Genomic DNA, 18,976 nt, shown 5'->3' on the forward strand with positions numbered 1-18,976 from the left:
GTGAAAAATATATCACATTTGGGCTACCTGTGTAAACTCAGCCAGTGAGCAATAGCAGATGGACTGGGTCCGTTCATTGTCATTATGGGCCAATTGCAACCATCAATGGCCACCAGATGATCATCAGCTGATCTCTCGCTAAAACATCAATACGCACTAAATTCCTCCGCAGAGCTGATCTCAATTGGAACCATTATTGGTCACCTCATTAACACTCCCTAAATCTGATGTCAGCGTTAATTTAGTCCAGCGTTTCCCAAACTCAATCCTTGGGACCCCACATTTAGGTTTTTGCCCTAATACTACACAGTTGATTACATTTTCAAAGCTTGATGATTAGTTGTTTGAATGAGCTGTGTAGTACTTGGGCAAAAACCAAAACATGCACCCTTTGGGGTCCCAAGGACAGAGTTAGGGAAATGCTACTTTAGTCCTTGCTACCAAAGTCTCTGAAGATGTGTTCGCCCTCTGGTGGGTATTATCATCGGAACAACGATGAGCAGACCTAGGGCGATTGATCTATTTGACAATAATTCTGCACAACTGAAATAAGTATTTCCTTGTTTACCACAGCAAATCTACTGTGGCAATTATCCGACATGTTGTATGAATGGAAAAATAATGTTGGTGTAGCCTACTCTTATTATTTGATTTGTTTCCAGTTGATGTAATCCATTAAATCAGGGGCGTAACTTTGGTTTTAGAAGTGGGGGGATATGATATATATATATATAACTTTGTATCCAGTCGGATAAACACTCCAAACAGCCTACCCGACCGCTCAGAGACATCCGCATGGTCCTAAAGCACACTGTTCCCTCGTTTTGTATCACATTCCAATGATAAAACTGGGGGGACAAAAATGTGAAAGTTGCACCCCTGCATTAAATACTGTCTTTCAAGGAAAATTATCTGATGGTCATTTGGTCATTTCTTATCAAGATCGGGGGTAAAATATCCCTGGACAGTGCCTATTTGAAATATGTAACTAATCTATATTTTATTTTATTTTATCAAATGAAAATGTAGGCTAATAGAGTTATTTGAAATGGCATATATTACATTATTTAGCTATTTAAGGTGAAACGTTTGAATGAAATGTAGGCCATCTACATTCTTATAAGGCTGTGTTTACCCCAGGCGTTCCCAAACTGGGTCCTGGATGCAGCTGTCAGCTGTCATAATCACGTGACTCGGTAACAACGAGAGATCAACTGATCAGCTGGTTTATTCTTGTGGGTTTTTTGTTACTAGCAAGTTTGCTTTAATATGCAGATGCATGTAACCTCCCGTTAGTAGCATTTTCAGAAATCCAGCAGTGATGCATAGCACAGCGCTACCTTCTGCTTGTTATTTGTAAAGCCAGCTGAAACAATGAGGCAGCCTCGCCACTAGACTCGTCCTCCTACTGTCTCTCTCTGCGGAGGAGGCATTACAATGAAACCACCACAGTCTTATCACACCTGCTGCTCCCACACAAAAGCAATTTTACCAGCCCAGACTTGATTAACTCATTTTTGACTGGTCATTTTAGATGGGGGGAGTATGTAATCGCAGGATGGCTAGACAGTATGGCTTCATATTCTAACAACGTGCTGTAATTGTTAATCATGGTGCCAGTGATGGGTGTCTCCTATCCTGAAAAACTCCTAACCATTAGATATGGTGAACAGTAATTATAGGGAATAGCCTATGGGGAATATCAAGGTATACAGTGCACTATGTGGCTCAATAATCAGCCAACAGCTATAGCCAACGATGAGGTGAATAAAAAGTCAAAGTAACAAGTCAAACCCTTCTAAACATACCGTCTCTCAGTCAAAACCATACAGCACAATAAAACATAGCCCCAGGCAACAGAAATTCAATCCAATCATAAAAAGCTGTTTCTGCTGCTGTAAGCTCACTCATTTCTAATAGACTGAATACAAATCAGGAGCGCTGCTCACTTCAAAGTGCAGCGTGGGGATTAGCCACTTCAAAAAGTATTGATTAACAGCACTGCGGACCAATTTACTATAACTTAATGGAAAATGCAGGCCTGCACACTGGGTCTGCTGGGGAGTAAATTAAACTGAGGCCTTCAATCAGGCTTTAAGTGATGAATTAAGCATCTCAATATGGGACTGTTTAAACCTGAGGTTTTGGCCCACTGTAGGCTAGGTTTCATAACTTTATGGCCCTTCTTTACAAGATGTATCTGAAGAGTTTGATGCTGAAAATACTTTCACCAGCTTTGGCATAATTCAACCTGCTGGGCACACAGTGGTTGAATCAATGTTGTTTCCACGTCATTTCAATAAAATCAAGGAAATTAAAAATCTTAGAAGCCTTTTTAAACCTTGAATACACTACAAGTTTGCATTTCCTCCAAATACCGGGTGATCAAATGAAGATTCTCTAGGGACTAAAGCTGTTAGCAGTACCTGACTTGGAGCACAGTGAAGGAGCCGTCCTTCATGCCAAGAGCAAGCTGAGAGCCATCGTGGCTGAAGGCCACACTGCGGACAGCCTCTTCCATGTTACAGCGAGCTATCAGGGTGTGGTCTGCCAGGCTCCACATCCTGAAAACACCACACACACACACACAACACACACACACACACAGTCGTGACCAATCAGCACAGTTTCAGCTATGAACATTGCCTCTGTAGAGACAGTCCTAATAGAGTAAATTATATGAGTAGTAGTTAAGTGACAGAAGTTTTAATGAGCTAGTTTCAGCTGCAGGGTGAAGGCTTGAATTAAGTTGAATTAAGTTGAATTAAGTTGAATTAAGTTGCTGAGATGCAGGAGGTGTATGTGTGTGTGTTTATTATGGTGTGTGCGCATGTGTGTGCACTCGGGCTTGTGAGCGTGTATGTGTGTGCGTGTGTGTCTGTGAGACAGAGACTAATTGGCTCCTTGATTGGGCCCTCAGAGAGCTCCGTCTCTCCTGGTAGAGCAGGGTTGTGTGGGTCTGTGTGTGTGTTGTGGAGGGACTGATCCAGTTCTACTGATAGCAGACGTGAGGCCTCATTATGCATGATCTGTCCCCTGCACAAGCTGACACTTTGTCTTCTCTATATGTAGCTCTGAACTAGCCTACAACTGTCCCTGTTAGAAATGTGAAGAACAGTGTCATACAAATTAAGGGCTGTCTGAGAGCGAGGAGAACCAATGAACCAAACAGGACGAGTAGTACTGCAGGTCAGGGTTCACTGAGTGGATGTGATTAAGATGAAAAGTCTGGATGGAGTGGTGGACTAAAATAGAATGGACAGAGATGTTGGCCTGGGTGATAACTACTGGGTCTATAAAGATGCTCCTGAGGGAATTGATGTACGTTGCTACATTGCTGCTGGAGATAATACTGACCGTACAGATCGATCGTCACTGCCGGTCACAGCGAGCGGTTTCTTGGGGTGGACGTCCAAAGCCCAGAGCTCTCCCTCACAGTGACCCTGAATGATGAGCAGAGGCTTGTCTCTGTCCCGAACCATCACCTCAAAGATCTCACTGTCCTGCGTCCCTGCCAGGATACGGTCTGCCCTCCAACACACACTACGGATAGACAGCCCTGAGAGAGAGATGGAAGAGAGGGAGGAGGGAGAGGGAGAGAGAGGGAGAGGGGGGGAGGGAGAGGAAGATAGATGGATAGAGAGAAAGAGAGAGAGAGAGAGAGAGAGAGAAAGAGAGAGGGAGAGAGAGAGGACATGACAAATAATGAATGCTCTGTCATGTATAACAAAAGTGGTGGGTCGAATGCAATCCCACCCGTTCTTCAGCAGGTGATGAAGAGTAGCATCCAATCCACTTCATCATGTTTTACACTTCAATCAAGAGTTAGAAACTATTATATTCAGACAATGTTCCGATTTTCACAGAGTAAATTTCAGAAGGAGAATGTGTGGCTGATACAGGTCGACTTTCATTTGGGAAGAGAGAGATGAAGCAGACAACTCTAGTGAGAAACAGATTGAGCTTCTTCAGCGAAGCCATTTCAAGCAAGCAAGGCATCAGCAAGACATCACCCAATGCAAGACATCACCCAATGCAAGACATCACCCAATGCACCTCATCAGTACTAAAGAGTCTGTAATTCAGTCAGTAGAAGCACAGCTATAAATCCCCAGACTATTGTTATAACAAGGGTAGGCCATCATTGTAAATAAGAATTTGTTCTTAACTGACTTGCTTAGTTAAATAAAAGTTTTAAAAAATAATTTAAAAACTCAATAACATCACAGGATATGAAAACAATTATAAAACAATACCTGGCAACCAGAAACTAGCTACAAAAAAATGTATAGGCTAACAGCGTACCTGCAACCGAACCAGTCTCATAATCTGTGTGGACATAAAATACCTGGCAACCAGATAACTCGAGTTAATTGGCTGCACAATACACTGGGGGGAATAACCATTTCTGAAAAGTAATTACTTATCTCAGATGTCTTCTCTCTAAAACCGATCTGCAGTTGGGAATCAAACCTTCACAAGGACGCAAAATTTTCAAGAACAGAAGTTGGAAATCCCTTAATACAGAGGGTACAGAAATAATTTGTAGAACATTCTAATCTAGAGCCACAAGCTGTCATGAAGGTTTACTAATTTACGTTTGGAAAAGTTATGCCTTTTGCATAATGACATTCCTACTGACCAAACCGACAAGATCGATTTAAACTCAATCAAGATTCATATTACAATATTTATTTCCGAAGGTCTTTGACCGGCCACCAAACACCCAACAAGGCCAGTATCTAATCCCAGGGTGTCTGTGGGGCTTTCAGAAAGGCCACAACCTTTATAACTGTCACTTTCCTGTGAAAGGTCAGATATTAGTATTCCCCACCCCCGGGGATGGCTGGGGACACAGAGCTTTATGGGGCTTTTACCAGCCCCTAGCTACCACTAACAGCCAAGCAGCCCCTAGCTACCACTAACAGCCAAGCAGCCACATCTCAGAACAGAGGAGAGGAGAACAGAGGAGCAAAGGAAGGGAAGCGAGAAGAGACTCATTGATAATACATGAGTGCCACTGATGGTTTCCTCAACTTAGCAGGAGGCATAGAGCAGAAAGAAACAGGGAGTTGACTAAATGTCATCTGTCACAATGGTTTAGAAACCTTTATTCTGTTTCATCCATACAGCACAGACTCTCTCAGACCCAACCATCTTTTATTTTTCTGTCTGATTTGACTAACATGGCTTCCTCTGGCTCAGATGGATTGAAATGGATGAGTGGCATTGATTCTCTCTCTCTCGCTATCTGACATATTTGATTCTCACTCACTCACTCACTCACTCACTCACTCACTCACTCACTCACTCACTCACTCACTCACTCACTCACTCACTCACTCACTCACTCACTCACTCACTCACTCACTCACTCACTCACTCACTCACTCACTCACTCACTCACTCACTCACTCACTCACTCACTCACTCACTCACTCACTCACTCACTCACTCACTCACTCACTCAAATACACAGGGATAGGCTGATAAAACACCATGGCAGGGATCTCAATGAGCTGAACACACATCAGTCCCTATTAGGCAGAACACACTGACTTAAGTGACCTTCACATACTCACTGGTTACAGTATGTTAACCCCTGTACACATACATGAGTGTCTGGATCGACCTGCTCACACACCCCTGCATCAGAAGCGTGGACTCTGACCCTTAAATCTATAGACAGCACACACAACCCTGTCAGCTTAGATGGATCTCCTTATAAAGATGTGCCCCTCATCCTCTGTCTCTCCATTAAAATATATGCTCTGCTTTTTTGACACCACACTCCAAAAAGCCTGCAGGCTCTAGTTTTGTCTTATCTTGATTATTGTCCTGGCGTGTGGTCAAGTGCTGCAAAGAAGGACCTAGTTAAGCTGCATCTGGCCCAGAACAGAGCAGCACGTCTTGCTATTCACTGTAATCAGAGGGCTAATATCAATACTATGCATACCAGTCTCTCTTTTGTGTGGACCCCAGGAAGAGTAGCTGCTGCTTTAGCAACAGCTAATGGGGATCCTAATAAAATACAGGGACAAGCACAAAACATGCGGACCCTGACAAGGTTTGATCAGCCTTCTGGCCCCCTGCTTCTCTGGCATCTCCCGGGAACCTGTGAAGGGCCTATCGGCTAATGCACACCGCTTAGACTCTGTGACGTTGGGCTAACGCTCATCAACCAATGAGCCCCATGTTGATTAAACCAGGCCTTCAACCAGGCCTTAAAACAGGCCTACCTTTATACCCCTGCTCAGCTTCCCGAAGGTCGATCTTAGTGATAGGCTTGAAGTCCACGTCCCAGAGCCTGACACAGCCGTCACGTCCCCCCGTCGCGAAGCCCTCCTCACAGGCATACATGCTGAAGATCCCAGCCTACACACAGTGAAGTCAACTTTAGTTTTAGGCAAGGGGATTATCAAACTGTTCTGTGCATAGAAAAAGGTACTTGGAAAAGGAATATGATTTCAGACGGAGTGTGGGTCAAAAAGTCTATTTTCTGTATTGGAGACAAAAAAAGGGGCAAAATCCTCATTTTGAATGCTTTTCAACACCTTATAGATTTACAAAAGGCTTCAGGGATGGGATTCATAGGCAGGGAAGGGGAATTGAGTTGCTGCAGTGTATGGATGTACGCAATTATAGACATGAGAAGGTTTGGGTTTAGCCGGAGCGGGAGTTTGGATGTCCGGAAGTGTACAGCCAATGGGTGTTGAGAATTTGAGTGACGTATTTCACTCACCCCATGAGCTGCCTGCACCGTGCGCATAAGGTTCAGTCCTTTCCACACGTAGATATCCCCATTCAACGCCCCAGAGTACGTAACATCATCTTTAGCCGACGCAACACACAGAATGGTCTGTAGGTCCCCCGTCTTCCCGAATATCCCCCGTTTGGGCGTCAAGGCGTTCCCGCAGAGAGCCCAGAACTAGAGACATGGAGAGGGGGAAGATGCAGAGGTGGCGAGTGAGTGAAAGAAGAAGGAGAGATGAGACAGGGAATGAGATAGAAGTACAAGTATGCAATGATAGAGGAGGGAAAGGAAAGGTGAAAGACAAAAATTGGAGAGATGAATAGAAAGGTGGATAAAACAGGCAATGGAGGAGAGATAGAGAGAGGTGGATAAAACAGAAGATAGAGGAGAGATAGAGAGAGGTGGATAAAACAGAAGATGGAGGAGAGATAGAGAGAGGTGGATAAAACAGAAGATGGAGGAGAGATAGAGAGAGGTGGATAAAACAGAAGATGGAGGAGAGATAGAGAGAGGTGGATAAAACAGAAGATGGAGGAGAGATAGAGAGAGGTGGATAAAACAGGCAATGGAGGAGAGATAGAGAGAGGTGGATAAAACAGAAGATGGAGGAGAGATAGAGAGAGGTGGATAAAACAGAAGATGGAGGAGAGATAGAGAGAGGTGGATAAAACAGAAGATGGAGGAGAGATAGAGAGAGGTGGATGAAACAGAAGATGGAGGAGAGATAGAGAGAGATGGATAAAACAGGCAATGGTGGTAAGATAGAGAGAGGTGGATAAAACAGAAGATGGAGGAGAGATAGAGAGAGGTGGATAAAACAGAAGATGGAGGAGAGATAGAGAGGGGTGGATAAAACAGAAGATGGAGGAGAGATAGAGAGAGGTGGATAAAACAGAAGATGGAGGATAGGTAGAGAGAGGTGGATAAAACAGAATATGAGAAAGAGAGAAGGTGGACAATGACAGGAAAGGATAGAGCGAAGAGGGAAAGAACAAGAGCACAGAGATCAGCGTTTGGAGATGCGTTGCTTCAATCACAACTGTTCATTTGCTAGCCAGCCTGATCTTCTCCGAGCAGATAGCATGGCGCTTGTTTCTAATAAAGCTCACAGCGGTTAATTCAAAGATGTATGTCTCATACCATAACTGGAGATGGTACTACACTCTTAGAAAAAAGGGTTCCAAAAGGGTTCTTCGGCTGTCTCCATAGGATAACCTTTTTTGGTTCCAGGTAGAACTCTTTTGGGTTCCATGTAGGAACCTCTGTGGAAAGGGTGGAACTACATGGAACTAAAAAGGGTTCTACCTGAAACCAAAAAGTTTTTTTCAAATGGTTCTCCTATGGGGACAGCCAAAGAACCCTTTTTGGTTCTAGACAGCACCTTTCTAAGAGTGTAAGCAAAACAACTACAAATGTGATTATCCATTGCTACTCTTTGTGAGGAATTTCCATGTACATATTTATTGTAAACTGAGGGCTCTTCAGTAAGTTCAGTGTTGTATCTGTGTGTGAATGTGAGTGTGGGTACACTAGGAGACAGCCCTTCCAGAGGGGAATGACAGACCAGATTACTGCTTGTGACCCAATGAAAACAATATGTTCCAGTCCCCCTAACACCACTTTCTCATTCTGCTGCTAGGATATCTGAGAGCACCTACTTACTCCTCCACTTTTAACAACAACCGTATAAACGTACATGTTGAAGAACAGGGGTTCACAACCTAGGGATCACACCCCTGTGGGGGGACCGTCCTTGATTGTTTTATTGTATTTTTTAACTCTGCAATGCTTTGGTCTAGAAACAATCAGTAAAATGCAGAGGAAGAGGCAACTCTGATGAACATTGGTTTGTCTCAATGACATTCAGAAGCTGAGCTATGACCTTCTAAAGTAAAACAAATTGGACAGTCAAATGTCAAAAAGAGATGGGAACCCCTGTTGTAGAACTTGAAAATAGACTGCTGCTGGCTGCATTGGGTAAGGGTAACCCATCCCAACATTGATAGCTCCCCATAAGTTATTTTTGAACTTGTCTCAGAGGTAGTGCATGGACTGACTGAGCAGACTGTGTTGTTATTCTGAAGCTCACCTTGATGTGCTTTACCCCACAGCTCACCAGCCGGTTCTGCTGAAAGGGATCCCAGGATATATCGAAGATCTGAAAGACAGCCAAGCCAATAACACACAAACATTTCCTCTCAATCACACAGAAAGTCAAGACGCAAACACATTGTATACTCACATACACACTTAATCAATACACAACACACATACGAAAATGCAAACATGTGCACAGCACACAACAGCCTACCCTGTCTGAATGTCCTGTCGCAGTGGCCAGAATCTTTCCTTTCTTCCAGTCCCAAACACACACTGTATTTTTGCCATCCAGCCCCACAGAGGACAGCCGCTGAAAAGGAGAGAAAGGGGGACCTATTCATTAATCTGCAAAACAAAGGAGGGAGGCTGTTTCTATTCAATGGAGAAAGCTTAAGAAATATTCATTAATATACTGTAAATGGAGGATTTTTTTCTTTATATTTTCATAATCAATTAATTTACAGTACCAGTCAAACGTTTGGACACACCTACTCAGTCAAGGGTTTTTCTTTATTTTTAATATTTTCTACATTCTAGAATAATAGTGAAGACATTAAAACAATGAAATAAGACATGGAATCATGTAGTAACCAAAAAAAGTGCTGTATTTTATATTTGAGATTCTTCAAAGTAGCCACCCTTTGCATTTCAATTAACAGGTGTGCCTTGTTAAAAGTGAATTTGTGGAATTTGTTTCCTTCTTAATGCGTTTGAGCCAATCAGTTGTGTTGTGACAAGGTAGGGGGGTATATAGAATATAGCCCTATTTGATAAAAGACCAAGTCCATATTATGGCAAGAACAGTTCAAATAAGCAAAGAGAAACGACAGTCCATCATGACTTTAAGACATGAAGGTCAGTCAATGCGGAACATTTCAAGAAGTTTGAACGTTTCCTCAAGTGCAGTCACAAAAACTATCAAGCGCTATGACAAAATAGCTCTCATGAGGACGGCCACAGGAAAGGAAGACCCACAGTTACCTCTGCTGCAGAGGATAAGTTAATTAGAGTTAACTGCACCTAAGATTGCAGCCCAAAGAAATGCTTCACAGAGTTCAAGTAAGAGACACATCTCAACATCAACTGTTCAGAGGAGACTGTGTGAATCAGGTCTTCATGATTGAATTGCTGCAAAGAAACCACTACTAAAGGACACCAATAAGAAGAAGAGACCTGCTTGGGCCAAGAAACACAAGCAATGGACTTTAGACTGGTGGAAATCTGTCCTTTGGTCTGATGAGTCCAAATTTGACATCTTTGGTTCCAACCGCCGTGTCTTTGTGAGACGCAGAGTAGGTGAACGGATGATCTCCGCATGTGTGGTTCCCACGATGAAGCATGGAGGAGGAGGTGTGATGGTGTTTTGCTGGTGACACTGTCAGTGATTTATTTCGAATTCAAGGCACACTTAACCAGCAGGCTCCCACAGCATTCTGCAGCAATACGTCATCCCATCTAGTTTGTGCTTTGTGGGAATATCATTTGTTTTTCAACAGAACAATGACCCAAAACACACCTCCAGGCTGTGTAAGGGCTATTTGACCAATAAGGAGAGTGATGCATCAAATGACTTGGCCTCCACAATCACACGACCTCAACCCAATTGAGATGGTTTGGGATGAGTTGGACCGCAGAGTGAAGGAAAAGCAGCTAACAAGTGCTCAGCATATGTGGGAACTCCTTCAAGACTGTTGGAAAAGGATTCCTCATGAAGCTGGTTGAGAGAATACCAAGAGTGTGCAAAGCTGTCATCAAGGGTGGCTACTTTGAAGAATCTCAAATATAAAATATATTTTGATTTGTTTAAAACCTTTTTGGTTACTACATGATTCCATATTTGTTATTTCATAGTTTTGATGTCTTGACTATTCTTCTACAATGTAGAACATAGTAAAAATAAATAAAAACCCTGGAATGAGTAGGTGTCCAAACTTTTGACTGGTACTGTATATGGTACTGCATCATTTCAACATGGATATTAGGGTAATATTTGGTAGATACGTTGATCAATGAGATTTCATCCTATTTTCACCCACTCAAAAAGACAACCAGAAGTTTGTTGAATTCACAATCTGTTATCACTATGCTTTCAACCATCTAAAAGCACAACCAAATTCCAATAGATAATCAATGTTTGATATTTTGTTTATTTATACAACAACTTAATGTGTTATCACTGTGCTTATCTTATAGCACAACTACATGACCTGGATTGCAGTTTAGATGACATTAAAAGTACATGGTGCAAGTGATCAATGCTGTTCAAGATTCTGAGCAGATTATTACAGCAATTATGAAGATCTCCACAGACCTGCGATGACCTATGCATACTATCTTGAACATGCAAGCTTTATATGATTATATAAGACTTATAGTTACAGTAACCTCAAAATGTGGCCATGGATGTTACTCATTACATTAAGATAGACTATTTACTATATTACGAAAGTAATATTGAGTTGTGTTTGGTTGACAATGCGAACAAATATCAACATTTAAAAGAGATGTGTCTACTGCTTGGATACTTAGATCTAAGCCACTGGCTTAATCTTATTATTTTATTTATTTAACAAAAGTGTTTGGTTATAATGGAGACGTGAATCCAACATATCATTTCTTAAGTTGTTGACAAGTTAATAGGCAATTTACTGTATTGCGAAAGTGATATTGAATTGTGTTTGGTTGACAACGCTATCAAATAACAACATTTGAAGGAGATGTTTCTGCTGCTCCCTCTGTGCCACTGAGTCTGGCTTTAATTCCACTTTGTCTACAAATGAATCCTTTATATTTTGGATTCGCGTCTTGATTTCAACCAAAAATCTAAGTTAAAGAATAGGACTAATTTAAACTTTAAATGCACTTCACAGTTTGATTTGATATCATCCTATTCTTTAACTTAGATTGTTGGTTGAGATGGAGACGTGAATCCAACATATAAATTATTAACTTATTAACTGAAATCAACCAAAACTTGAAACCCTAGGCCTATATGAGTTGTCTATTTTTAGTTGAACCCTGGGTTGAATTGAAACAAAAGCTGTTGATGACTTTGTAAATGCTATATATCCCTAAATGGCATTATTGATGATACAGTGCATTCGGGAAAGTATTCAGACAACTTGACTTTTTCCACATTTGTTATGTTACAGCCTTATTCTAAAATGGATAAAAAAAAAATATATATATATATATATATGTCAATCTACACAAAATACCCCATAATGACATCACAATACCCCAAAATGACAGCACAATACCCCATAATGACAGCACAATACCCCATAATGACAGCACAATACCCCATAATGACAAGCACAGGTTGTTAGAAATGTTTGCAAATTGTATATGAAAAAAAATCTCAGTACTCAGTACTTTGTTGAAGCACCTTTGGCAGCAATTACAGCATCGAGTCTTCTTGGGTAGGATGCTACAAGCTTGGCAGACCTGTATTTCTACCATTCTTCTCTGCAGATCCTCTCAAACTCTGTCAGGTTGGATGGGAAGCGTCGTTGCACAGCTATTTTCAGGTCTCTCTAGAGATGTTCGATCGGGTTCAAGTCCGGGCTCTGGGTGGGCTACTCAAGGACATTCAGAGACTTGTCCCGAAGCCATTCCTGCGTTGCCTTCGCTGTGTGCTTAAGGTCGTTGTCCTGTTGGAAGGTGAACCTTCGCCCCAGTCTGAGGTCCTGAGCACTCTGGAGCACAGAGCTCCTGACTAGTCTCCCAGTCCCTGCTGCTGAAAAACAACCCCACAGCATGATGCTGCCACCACCATGCTTCACTGTAGGGATGGTGCTAGGTTTCCTCCAGACGTGATGCTTGGCATTCAGGCCAAAGAGTTCAATCTTGGTTTCATCAGACCAGAGAATCTTGTTTCTCATGGTCAGAGTCTTTAGCTGCCTTTTGGTAAACTCCAAGTGGACTGTCATGTGCCTTTTACTGAGGAGTAGCTTCTGTCTGGTCACTCATTCATAAAGGCCTGATTGGTGGAGTGCTGCAGAGATGGTTGTTCTTTTGGAAGATTCTCCCATCTCCACAGAGGAACTCTGGAGCTCTGTCAGAGTGACCATCAGGTTCTTGGTCACCTCCCTGACCAAGGCCCTTCTCCCCTGATTGCTCAGTTTGGCTGGGCGGCCAGCTCTAGGAAAAGTATTGGTGGTTCCAAACTTCTTCCATTTAAGAATGATGGAGGCCACTGTGTTCTTGGGGACCTTCAATTCTGCATAAAAAATTTGGTACCCTTCCCCAGATCTGTGCCCCGACACAATCCTGTCTCAGAGCTCTACGGACAATTCCTTCAACCTCATGGCTTGGTTTTTGCTCTGACATGCACTGTCAACTGTGGGACCTTACATAGACAGGTGTGTGCCTTTCCAAATCATGTCCAATCAATTGAATTTAACACAGGTGGACTCCAATCAAGTTGTAGAAACATCTCAAGGATGATCAATGGAAACAGGATGCACCTGAGCTTAACTTTGATTCTCATAGCAAAAGGTCTGAATACTTAAATAAGGTATTTATGTTTTTTATATTTATACATTTGCAAAAATGTATAAAAAGCTATTCACTTTGTTGTTATAGGGTATTGTGAGTAGATTGATTAGGGAAAAAAAGTTGAGAAAAAAAAAGAATCCATTTTAGAAGAAGGCTGTAACATAACAAAATGTGGAAAAATGGAAGGGGTCTGAATACTTGCACTGTACATGCCTTATAGAGTGTGGATTAGTTTGTGCCCAGTGGAAGGGGAAATATGACATCATTTTTCCATGTGACAGCTGCAGAGACACAGTTCACAGGCAGCGTAGCAATTTGCAGCTAATAGAGTAAGACCTTGAACAGCACTACTGTAACGGATTTCCTCCTCCTCTTCATACGAAGAGGAGGAGTAGTGATTCGACCAAAATGCAGCGTGGTTATATGACATAATGATTTATTCAACAAGACGAAGACGAAACGAAATACACTTTGATAAACTACAAAACAAATAAACGATGTAGACAGACCTGGACACGAACTTACATATAACGTGAAGAACGCATGAACAGGAAACAGACTACATACAAAACGAACGAACGAACGATACCGAAACAGTCCCGTGTGGCGCGACAAACACAGACACAGGAGACAACCACCCACCACAATCAATGTGAAAACACCTACCTTAATATGGCTCTCAATCAGAGGAAATGAAAACCACCTGCCTCTAATTGAGAGCCATATCAGGTCACCCATTTACCAACATAGAAACACAAAACATAGACTGCCCACCCAAACTCACGTCCTGACCAACTAACACATACAAAACTAACAGAAAACAGGTCAGGAACGTGACATAACCCCCCCCTTAAGGTGCGAACTCCGGGCGCACCAGCACAAAGTCTAGGGGAGGGTCTGGGTGGGCATCTGACCACGGTGGTGGCTCAGGCTCTGGGCGAGGTCCCCACCCCACCATAGTCAATCCCAGTTTACGTCTCCCCCTCCGACTGACCACCCTCCTATTACACCCACTTAATTTACAGGGTAACATCAAAATAAGGGGCAGCACCGGGATAAGGTAGCTCAGGACAGAGAGGTAGGTCAGGATAGAGAGGTAGCTCAGGATAGAGGGGCAACTCCGGGCTGAAGGGCAGCTCCGGACAGAGAGACAGCTCTGGACTGAGGGGCAGTTCAGGATTAATGGCAGCTCTGGGCTGAGGGGCAGCTCATGACTGGCTGACGGCTCAGGACGCTCATGGCTGGCTGACGGCTCAGGACGCTCATGGCTGGCTGACGGCTCTGGACGCTCATGGCTGGCTGACGGCTCTGGACGCTCATGGCTGGCTGACGGCTCTGGACGCTCATGGCTGGCTGACGGCTCTGGACGCTCATGGCTGGCTGACGGCTCTGGACGCTCATGGCTGGCTGACGGCTCTGGACGCTCATGGCTGGCTGACGGCTCTGGACGCTCATGGCTGGCTGACGGCTCTGGACGCTCATGGCTGGCTGGCGGCTCTGGACGCTCATGGCTCGCTGGCGGCTCTGGCAGATCCTGTCTGGTTGGCGGCTCTGGCAGATCCTGTCTGGTTGGCGGCTCTGGCAGATCCTGTCTGGTTGGCGGCTCTGGCAGATCCTGTCTGGTTGGCGGCTCTGGCAGATCCTGTCTGGTTGGCGGCTCTGGCAGATCCTGTCTGGTTGGCGGCTCTGGCAGATCCTGTCTGGTGAATGGCTCTAGCGGCTCCTGACTGACTAACGGCTCTGACGGCTCGGGACAGACGGGCGGCTCTAATGGCTCGGGACAGACGGATGGCTCAGACGGCACTGGGCAGACGGATGGCTCAGATAGCGCTGGGGAGACGGATGGCTCAGATGGCGCTGGGGAGACGGATGGCTCAGATGGCGCTGGGGAGACGGATGGCTCAGATGGCGCTGGGGAGACGGATGGCTCAGATGGCACTGGGCAGACGGATGGCTCAGATGGCACTGGGCAGACGGATGGCTCTGGCCGGATGAGGCGCACTGTAGGCCTGGTGCATGGTGCCGGAACTGGAGGCACCGGGCTAAGGACACGCACCTTCAGGCTAGTGCGGGGAGAAGGAACAGTGTGTACAGGGCTCTGGAGACGCACAGGTGGCTTAGTGCGTGGTGCCGGAACTGGAGGCACTGGGCTGGAGACACGCACCATAGGGAGAGTGCGTGGAGGAGGAACAGGGCTCTGGAAACGCACTGGAAGCCTGGTGCGTGGTGTAGGCACTGGTGGTACTGGGCTGGGGCGGGGAGGTGGCGCCGGAAATACCGGACCGTGCAGGCGTACTGGCTCCCTTGAGCATTGAGCCTGCCCAACCTTACCTGGTTGAATGCTCCCCGTCGCCCTACCAGTGCGGGGAGGTGGAATAACCCGCACCGGGCTATGTAGGCGAACCGGGGACACCATGCGTAAGGCTGGTGCCATGTAAGCCGGCCCAAGGAGACGTACTGGTGGCCAGATATGTAGAGCCGGCTTCATGGCACTTGGCTCAATGCTCAATCTAGCCCTACCAGTGCGGGGAGGTGGAATAACCCGCACCGGGCTATGCACACGTACAGGAGACACCGTGCGCTCTACTGCGTAACACGGTGTCTGCCCGTACTCCCGCTCTCCACGGTTAGCCTGGGAAGTGGGCGCAGGTCTCCTACCTGCCCTTGGCCCACTACCTCTTAGCCCCCCCCCAAGAAATTTTTGGGGTTTCTTCTCGGGCTTCCTTGCTAGCCGCGTACCTTCATATCTCCGGTCTTGAGCTTGATTCTCCGGCTTCCAGCCACGTCTCCTTGCTGCCTCCTCATACCACCGCTCTTGGGCTCTCGCTGCCTCCATCTCCTCACGAGCGCGGCGATATTCCCCAATATGTGCCCAGTGTCCTTTACCCTCCAATACTTCCTCCCAAGTCCACGAGTCCTGATTATTTGGTCGCTGCTCGTAGTCACACTGCTTGGTTCTGGTAATTTGGTGGGTGGTTCTGTAACGGATTTCCTCCTCCTCTTCATACGAAGAGGAGGAGTAGTGATTCGACCAAAATGCAGCGTGGTTATATGACATAATGATTTATTCAACAAGACGAAGACGAAACGAAATACACTTTGATAAACTACAAAACAAATAAACGATGTAGACAGACCTGGACACGAACTTACATATAACGTGAAGAACGCATGAACAGGAAACAGACTACATACAAAACGAACGAACGAACGATACCGAAACAGTCCCGTGTGGCGCGACAAACACAGACACAGGAGACAACCACCCACCACAATCAATGTGAAAACACCTACCTTAATATGGCTCTCAATCAGAGGAAATGAAAACCACCTGCCTCTAATTGAGAGCCATATCAGGTCACCCATTTACCAACATAGAAACACAAAACATAGACTGCCCACCCAAACTCACGTCCTGACCAACTAACACATACAAAACTAACAGAAAACAGGTCAGGAACGTGACAACTACTAAAAACACTGGCTGTATTTTATCCAATTAGTCTGGCGGAAATGACCATTTAGGAAGTTAATTGTTAATTACCCATCTTATGAGACAAAGGATCAAGGCATTTAGGAACATTTCTGTCAACTGTCTCCCTGCACACGGAAGATTTTACAGGGATGTGTGGGATGACAAAGAAATATGACTAGATAAAAACATTTCGACTTAAATGTCAGGGATATTTCAGATGTGATGCTCCAATATAAGGTATTTCTACAAATTCTACAAAAGAGAGTAAATGAATGCCAAATGTAAGTTGACCTAATGTGCTTAACTGAATGGCAGTGAAAGGTAATGTGTGTCCATGAATCAATACATTTCAGTGGGAGAGAATATGTTCTCTTTTCTTTAGGAAAACCTGTTCTGTCATTTTTGTGGTTTGCCACAACCATTCATCCACAAATCCATTTAAATCCCAACCCAAAAAGACATCCATCTGCCTTATATTACAGCCAGAGTTGTTTACTCGCTGTGCATACAGGGGTTCCAAGAAAACAGCCATCTAATGCATTTTAGAATGGAGCTATATGATAACAAGGCCAAAATGTCTTTATGATTGACCAAGGGTCTGAGGTAAACTTTGCTTGCTGCCCCTCCCTGGTACAGATACTCGGTAGCATTAGGGTTGGTGAGGAGAGCCAGGGCTAATGCAGCCGACTTTCATCACAAACCCTCTCTCTCTCTCTCTCCTCTCTTCCTCCAGACACTCGGCTGCATTAGCCCTGGCTCTCCTCACCAACCTATCCCCTCCCTCCCTCCCTCCAGACACCCAATTACTTAGAGAGCAGCGAGACACATTCTTCACCCACCGCAGCCTCCTCTGACGTGACATTGCATTTGTCAACTCTAAAACCACAATGAAGGCAACGACAACAGCAAACATCCCTGCTTCCCTCCCTCCCTCCCCTCCCTCCATCCCTTCCCTCTGTCCCCTCCATGGATCCCCTCCCTCTGTCCCCTCCATGCATCCCCTCCCTCAGTCCCCTCCCTCCGTCCTCTTTCTCCATCCCCTCTCTCCATCCCCTCCATCCCCTCTTTCAATTCCCTCCCTCCACCCCCTATCCTGGGTGTAGCTTACTGGTCTTGTAGGGGGAAGTCAATAGGCTGCTGCTGCTGCTGTAGGAGACTCTCATAGAGCCCCATCCATCAATCTAAAGGTCATAGGAGAATGGTGCTGTCCCAGCATTCCTCCCAGTAAACATGATTAATGAGAGGGCTGTACATCATCCCCAGTCTGCACAGTTACCCAGCAGGCTTCACTTCTCTCAGCAACCCACCCCCACAATCCCATTCCCACGGCTATAGGCTATGTGAAACTCTTTTTATTTCAATATTTTCCAGTTTTCAGTTCTGTTCCATGAACCGGTTCCAACCCCTGAGTACCCCTGAATCTGGCAAATGATGGAGCACTCACGTGACAAAGTATTGTTGTTTTTCAGTGAGACTCAGAATATCCAACAGGTTTGCCTTGGTAACAGGGTGATATGACAGGAAACCATCCACTAAGACAAGAGGTGAATGAGAGACAGGTGCATGCAGGAGTGCGTGAGGTGAGTCAGGTGTGAGGTGGTGTGTGTGTGTCTCACCTGTCCATCTGCACTGAAGGCCAGGCAGGCCACTCCATGGGAGTGTCCGTCCTTGAGGACAGAGATGGTCTGTACGCTGAAGGTGTCCCACACACAGATGTAGGGTTCCTTCCCTACCTGACCTGTTGCCACCAGAGACCTCTCAGGATGAAGGCCAAGGCTAGAGAAACAGAAGAGGAGATATAACAGGGAATTAGGCAATACGACAGGAAATACGAACACAATGCTGTTGAAAGAAACTCATGAAATTCAGATTAAATATGTATATATTCTGTTGCTCTTTCTGGTTAAAACAGGGTGTGCCCACTCTTACACAGGCCAGTGGTCTTGGGAAAAAGGGTGTGTAATTCAGTTGCAGAGTGACTCCAGCTTTAGCACTCAAAAAACCTGATATCGCCTACGTTTCTCTTTTATTACAAGAGGGGTTACCATGTGCTTGATTTATCATTGACATTACTACTCTTGTCAGTATACACAGTGTTTGTTCCTTTGTCATTAGCCATTTTCAGCCCTATTCCTAAGTCAAAGGTC

The 18,976-nt window shown here is 44.8% G+C and overlaps 1 protein-coding gene across 1 annotated transcript in view; it reads right to left on the reverse strand.

Moving 5' to 3' along the window:
• The window catches only part of LOC120035977 (echinoderm microtubule-associated protein-like 6), a gene marked incomplete at both ends in the record, with an annotated part of 53,841 nt that extends 35,236 nt beyond the window's left edge, over nt 1–18,605 (reverse strand). The window contains 7 exons of the mRNA XM_038982465.1: nt 2,427–2,564; nt 3,358–3,559; nt 6,240–6,375; nt 6,743–6,928; nt 8,844–8,912; nt 9,066–9,164; nt 18,446–18,605. Of these exons, the coding sequence (XP_038838393.1) occupies nt 2,427–2,564; nt 3,358–3,559; nt 6,240–6,375; nt 6,743–6,928; nt 8,844–8,912; nt 9,066–9,164; nt 18,446–18,605 (990 nt within the window). The remainder of the gene's footprint in view (nt 1–2,426; nt 2,565–3,357; nt 3,560–6,239; nt 6,376–6,742; nt 6,929–8,843; nt 8,913–9,065; nt 9,165–18,445) is intronic.
• Between the last annotated feature and the right edge of the window lie 371 nt (nt 18,606–18,976).

Source organism: Salvelinus namaycush, unplaced genomic scaffold (assembly GCF_016432855.1).
Source record: "Salvelinus namaycush isolate Seneca unplaced genomic scaffold, SaNama_1.0 Scaffold1171, whole genome shotgun sequence".
NCBI lineage: Eukaryota > Metazoa > Chordata > Actinopteri > Salmoniformes > Salmonidae > Salvelinus > Salvelinus namaycush.